Genomic DNA, 7,047 nt, shown 5'->3' on the forward strand with positions numbered 1-7,047 from the left:
CAACATCGACAGCACTGTGATTGCAGTGGTATCATTCAGGTTCCTGGGCACCACAATCTCTCAGGACCTGAAGTGGGACACTCACATTGACTCCAATTGTGAAAAGGTCCAGCAGAGGTTGTATTTCCTTCACCAGCTGAGGAAGGTCAACCTACCACGGGAGCTGCTGAAACAGTTCTACTCCGCCATCATAGAATCCATCCTCTGCACTTCTATAACTGTCTGGTTCAGCTCAGCTACCAAACATGTGTTGAGTGAATTGTGTCCCTTCAGTGCTGCTACTGGGAATGATTTCTGCACTGCAGCAGCTATCATGAACTGCTTGAAAAGTGGCCTGGACATGTAGGTCATGTGCTGTATTATGAGTGTCTCATGATGATATTTCTCTTGACATATGTATCATGATATTTCAAACACTGAGTACTACTGAATGGTTATAATGATGTTTTATTTAAATTTAGCACAAGTTTAGAGCTGCACATTTCTCTCCCTCTGCTTCTGGATATCTGTCTTTTTCTTTCTTTCTTTCTTTAATATTTTTTCTCCGTTTGGTTCAGGTGAGACTGAATGCATTTCCCATAACAAACAGTAGACTGAGTAAAACCAAGCGGTTATCAAAACCTGTTCCAGGTCCATCCAAGTGCAAACATCAGTGGCTTTTTACATTATAGTCTGATGACAAAAGTGCATTGCTCTGCAAAACTGTTCTTTGACACAGAAAACAAGTTCAATAATAAGCAGAAAATAAGCTAAATATTAACAGGAAAACAAACTCTGCAAATAGAGTTTCTCTGCAAATTCACTGAATACTGGAATGTCAAATGCCCTCAAACGAAGGGAGCTTTTACTTTAACTTAAAGAGTTTAGTGTTTTTCCACCAAGCTTTATTTTGGTCTCATCTGACCATTAAACCCATGCAGTCCCACTAAAAGCTCTAGTAACTATAATAATCTGTTTTAACTTCACATATTAACCTTTCACTTCTCTGCCTTTTTTGGGGGGCACAAAAACGAATGACTCTGACCTCACAATATTGCACTGTGATGCTCCAGTGGAGGCACTAAGCAGAGTCTGGGTCCATGAGGGCATAGGGCCAGTTTTTTTTCTGATTATAAATATCACTTCAGAAATCCCATGACATTACCAGAAGATTTCATCTCTTAACTTACCAAGAACACACAGAGACTGCAGGTAATACATCATTTTGAAACAATATGAACAGGTAATGTTAGTGTGAATGTGCCGTTCAGAGCTCAAGCGGATCACAGGGGATTTAGAGACATGTTTCTATTACAATTCAAAAACTTCACTAAACTTCAAACAAACTAAAGGAAAGAATGTCTTTGGATTCCTAATACTGGGTTTGTTTCAAATGAATTAAATAACCATCCTTATTCATTAGGAAATGTAAAATGTTGAGAGAATTCATGAAATTAAGTTATTTGAATTGTATTATATGTTTTTTTTTCATGAAACCTCAATCTACACCAACATTTTCACTAAAAGGAACATATGACACAAGCCTTTCAGAGTAGAAACATAAGAAATATTGAAACTGTCATGTTGAAACTTGAGAGAATATAAAGTTGCACTTATATAGTATTTTCAGCACTACCATAGAAACCAATCTAAATGAATTTGGCTGGTTCATTTCAGTGTTTTGTTAAATCTTCAGGTTAAATTTCAGGATTCAGGATTTCAGGTTAAATCTTCTCTTTCATAATTCTTATGATTTATCTTCTCTAATTTTCACTGAACCTCCAAAATATATATATTTTTCCACAAAACAAATTTGTCATGGCAAAGATTGACTCAAAAGCAGTTAATTGAGTGCACTGAGGCTCTTCTCCATTGACTTTTATTCCATCAGGTCTCCTCGTTAACTTTTCTAAGATGACATCACTCTTGATGTACCTAAAGCAGCAAAACTGCATCTACAGATGTGCATGCCTTTGGCTGGCGTATCTTGCTGTGGTAAATGCAGAGGTAAATACATTCCCTCAGCTCAGACAAAATGCAAAAGTCTAACCAGATGTGTTTCAATGGATTAGAGATTTTTAAAAATCTGTGGAAGATTTAATGAACAATTTCTTTAAACATAGGGAATGTTACAACCCAAAGCCGATGAGATTGGGACTTTAACTGAAGAAACTCTAAGAGGACCTAGAGGAATTTTAAAGACTCGAGGTGAGATGTGAGTGGTTCTACAACATGTGAATGAGCTGTTAGAACTCAATAACATCACAGGGACGTTGCTCTGACCAAACACTGGTTGGGAAGTCGTGGCCTAATGGTTAGAGAGTTGGATTCATAACCCAAAGGTTGTGGGTTCGAGTCTCGAACCGGCAGGGATTGTAGGTGGGGGGAGTGAATGTACAGCGCTCTCTCCCACCTTCAATACCATGACTGAGGTGCCCTTGAGCAAGGCACCGAACCCCCAACTGCTCCCCGGGCGCCGCAGCATAAATGGCTGCCCACTGCTCCGGGTGTGTGTTCACGGTGTGTGTGTGTTCACTGCTGTGTGTGTGCGCACTTTGGATGGGTAAATGCAGAGCACTAATTCCGAGTGTGGGTCACCATACTTGGCCATCACTTTCACTTTTCACTTTCACACGACTGTGAGGTTTGGTATACGTGCAATAACTGAGTTCAGACTATTAAATCAGTCCCGCTGTAGTCAATAACTTTATTCCTTTAAACTCATCTTTTATCATCAAGATGACATAATGAAATGTTTTTTTCCCTGTGAAAATAAGTTCTTATGCCCTAAAATTACTTGAGTGTAGCACTACAACCTTGCTTCATTTAGTATACATGGTTTCATGAATATGCAATTGACAGGATTCGTTACATGTTTGTGACAGTAAACAGGGCTAGGGTTTTTAAGTCTGTCTTTGGTTCGTTGCGATTTTAATGAGAAAATAAGCAATGCTGCTGACTGATTCATTTGCACATGGTTTGACTTAAAGTAGATTAAAACACCACATAGACACATAAACAACATTGTGTCATTGGTGTAACTGACACAATGACACAAATAATATGGGAGTCTTTGGTAGTCCATAGCACTATTTATAGCATAATAATGAAACTTGTCTCACTTATTGGGTGGCCTTGAATAGTCCTAAACTGCGTTGGGGAAAGTTACTTTTAAAAGTATTGCTTTACAATATTGCTTTACTCCCTAAAAAGTAACTAATTAGGTTACTTAGTTACTTTTTATGGGAAGTAATGTGTTATGTTAATTTTGCACTACTTTCTCTAATCTGGGCTGGGCTTGCTTGTTTGTTTTTAATGTAAAAAAGTTAAATCTTTGGTAAATGTAAAAGCCCTTTTACACCAAAAGTGAAATGAATAAGCCTCGGACTGAAGGAAGTGTAAATTCACATGTGTAAAATAGAGGACGCTGCTCAAACAAACCATTCAGCTGTGCTGCTGTTCTGGATCACAGAAGAATAGGACACAGGAGAAGAAAGTTCAACACTCTTCAGCAATAAAAAAGTCAAACATAAATGTTATGTTTATCTGAAGTCATTTTTGCTTATTAGTATGTTTGAGTTGGATCATTGAAGGTCAGCAACAAAGACATTGTCAGTCAATAAATGAGAAAACAAAGTAGCTGGCGTTACTTAATTGAAAAAGTAAATCAGATATTTTCTTGTTTAAAATAAAAAGTAAAATGTTACTTTATTAGTTACTTGAAAAAATAATATGACTGATTACATAACTCACATTACTTGTGATGTGTTACCCCCAACACTGGTCCAAAAACAGGAAGTGAGGCTACATCTCATATACTTTTCTGTATCGGAATGAAACTTGGAAAGCTTCATTGGCACCATGATCCGAGGGTTTCTGCCAGTTTTGGTGACAGCACCACCGACAAGTCAAGAAATCTGAAAAATGATCCATGGTTCCTTTGCATCATATAGAATCTGACATGACAATTGTGATTTTGCCACGGTTGGTCACCTGTCATTTAGAATTTCAGCATGAACTTTTATGTTTTAATGCTTTGTCATATACATAGTACTTGATAGACATAACCGACCAGATGTCTAGAGAGTTTCTACTGAGCTTGCAAAGACAGCGCCATCTAGCATTAAAAATAAATGATATTTTATGAATACTTCAACTTTTAAAAAGAGTTCCTTAATGTTGTTCAAGATGTCATTGATTTCCTCACACTTTTCTCTTTCATCAGCTTGGGGGCAAAGCTTGACCCAGGTCTCAAGAGTGTCTTTTCTAATTCATTAAATGATTTTCATTAGCATTAAGGTGCAAACATTTGTTATGTTGCCTTGAGTAAGTCAACATACTGAAATGCTATTTAAACTGCTTCTTCTTTTGAGAATGAAATGTTTTGACCCTAACTAGTCCTAGAGCTTTAAAGCTACAACCACCAAACTCAGGACAGACCTTTAGACTGGTCTGACTCAGTATGCTAGATCTTTTCTAACTGATCTGATATGGTTTTCGTAAACCAGATGATTAAATCTACAAAAATCCCATAGACTTTCATTGAGGGGTTAAAAACTATTGTACAATAACTCTCATGGAGTATTTAAGCTATCATCACTAGCAAAGCTTAACAACTATTCTAGAACATGTTAAAACATGTTAGCAGCATGTTTATATATGCTAGTAATGTGCTAAAACATGTTAGCTACATACTAATTCATGCTAACAATAGGATAAAACATGCCAACAACATTCTATTTCAAGTTAAAAAAGTTAAAACATGTTAGCAAAATGCTAATTCGTGCAAGAATGGTGTTAAAACATGTTAGCAACATGCTAATTAATGCTAACAACTTGATAAATTATGCTAACAATGTTGTAATTGATGCTAGCAATGTGCTAAAACATGCTAGAAACATGCTTAAAAATACTAACAACATGCTGTTTAGGGTTTCTTCCGCCAGCATTGAAGTTTGTCTTGAATTTTTTTTTATCTGTTCTAAATGTTACCTTTTATCTTTGTTGTTTTTGTATTTTTTTTCAACAGCTCTGCCATCAGAGACAGTGGAAGTGGCAGCCCTAGGAAGACTTCTGTTTCCTGGTACGCTGTATGACTGCCGCAAGGATACCTTCCTTCCAGGTGCTGCACCACCTTAAATAAACTTCTCCTTCTTTCCACTTTTCAAAACATGTTGAATAAACACGTATCGGTCATTGTGTATAAATACTAAAAAACCTGCAAGTTAACCCAAGTCACTGAATACAGTAACTGTTAAAGCCACTTCTGATTCAGGTGTTGCTCTGTGGGATAAGAAATCGCTGAGTGAAAATCTGGACAGTCGTCCAAAGCCCCAGACCTATTGGACGGTCAGGAGCTCTGACTCTCTCTCGAGAAAATTAAATCTCCTGGATGTAAGCGCCTCCCTGAAGGCCAGTTTCTTGGGGGGGCTTGTGGAGGTGGGAGGATCTGGCAGGTTCCTGCATGACACCAAATCCTCAAACCAACAGTCCAGAGTTACAATGTTTTACAGTGAAACCACAAGATACGAACAGCTCACTATGAGTCATCTGAACAAGATCACCTACCCTGAGGTGTTTGAGCAAAAAACTGCAACTCATGTGGTCGTTGCTGTGCTGTACGGAGCTCAAGCATTCATGGTGTTTGATCACACACTATCAGAAGAGGAAAACAAGCAGCAGATGGAGGGAAAACTGAATGCCATGGTTGAAAAGATCCCTAAATTATCCACTGAGGGAAATGTAGCTTTACAAATGACCACTGCTGAAAAGAAAATGACTGAGGAGATCACCTGCACATTTCACGGTGACATCCGCCTTCAGCAGAACCCCACCACATACATGGAGGCCCTGAATCTGTACAAGCAGCTCCCCGCTCTGCTGAAGGATAATCCACAGAATGAAGTCCCAATAAAAGTCTGGCTTTATCCTCTTCATCTTCTGAATGCAACAGCAGCTCGGGTAGAGAGAGAAATCAGTGCAAGTGTGGCGTTCACAGTTGAAGATATGATGGAGAGGCTGGGAGAGGCAGAGAGGACATTCAATGACCTGTCACGAAACACGCTGGTTAATAGTTTCAGTGACATTAAAGAGAGGCTGCGGTCTTTTCAGGACTCATTTAGCATTTACAAGGCAATGCTACTGAAAGCAGTTGGCAGGGTCTTGACTGCTGTTCGAGGAGGAGATATGGAGGAGAAGTCTCTGGAAGACATCCTGAAGATCCACAGGAGCTCTCCATTCAATGCTGACAAGCTTAACCCGTGGTTAAATGATGCAAAGTCTGAACTTCACATCTTGAGTTCTCTCACCAAGACACTGGAAGGGGTCCGAATTGAAGACTCAGATGGTCTCAAGAGCATCCTTGTTAATCCTGATTTTCCTGGAGTGGTGTGCTTGACCTTCACATCTCTGAAGTATGAAGATCCGTATCTTTCAGCCCTGAAGGAGTACCTGAAAACTGACAGGTTTAAAGAGCTAGATGGGGAGCACAGCATGTATCCTGTGGCATCTATCAGGAAGTGGTTTAATGACTCTGATCTCATAGGAAAGATTAGGTTTAACATTCATCTCTTCAAAGGTTTATTAAAGCCATTTAAAGGACAGAAAGTCCTCTTCATTATTTCTGCCATCTCTGATCCCTCCAATCCTGGCTCCTCCATCTATCTGTATGAACTTGGGCAACTGAAAGACAAAGAGATTCAGTATGCTTTCAGAGTGCTTTCAGGATTGGAGAATTGAACCAGATACACAGTTAAATGTAAACAATAAAGTGAACAATCACTTTCAATAAAAGTGATTTATACACTATTAAAATTCAATATTAAAGCACTTCCGTTTCCTGGTACTTCATGTTGATGGTCCCCCTATAGATAGTCTGCTGACTATAAGTTACTTTACAAGTACATATCTACTTACTCTCATCAGGGTAATATCTGTAGTCAAGTCAAGTCAAGGCTGCTTTATTGTCAATTCTTCCACATGTACAGTACATACACACAGAGAATTGAAATTGCGTTACTCTCAGACCCTTGGGTGCATACAGATAACATAAATACAGATTAAATACAA

General features: G+C 38.6%; 1 protein-coding gene across 2 annotated transcripts; it reads left to right on the forward strand.

The window, feature by feature from the left end:
* The first annotated feature begins 1,119 nt into the window (after positions 1 to 1,119).
* Positions 1,120 to 6,749, forward strand: LOC107566101 (neoverrucotoxin subunit beta-like). Of its 2 annotated transcripts, XM_016251473.1 has the most exons (5): positions 1,120 to 1,191; positions 1,871 to 1,986; positions 2,103 to 2,187; positions 5,009 to 5,101; positions 5,255 to 6,749. In XM_016251473.1, the coding sequence occupies exons 2-5, from the start codon at positions 1,894 to 1,896 to the stop codon at positions 6,715 to 6,717; spliced, it is 1,734 nt and encodes a 577-aa protein (XP_016106959.1). In that variant the 5' UTR covers positions 1,120 to 1,191; positions 1,871 to 1,893; the 3' UTR covers positions 6,718 to 6,749. The 2 variants fall into 2 exon arrangements, with proteins under 2 accessions (XP_016106959.1, XP_016106960.1); XM_016251474.1 differs by lacking the exon at positions 1,120 to 1,191 and having other exon boundaries at positions 1,931 to 1,992; positions 2,099 to 2,187.
* Positions 6,750 to 7,047: the final 298 nt, after the last annotated feature.

The sequence above is a fragment of the Sinocyclocheilus grahami genome, unplaced genomic scaffold (genome assembly GCF_001515645.1).
Source record: "Sinocyclocheilus grahami isolate Dianchi unplaced genomic scaffold, SAMN03320097.WGS_v1.1 scaffold1046.1, whole genome shotgun sequence".
NCBI lineage: Eukaryota > Metazoa > Chordata > Actinopteri > Cypriniformes > Cyprinidae > Sinocyclocheilus > Sinocyclocheilus grahami.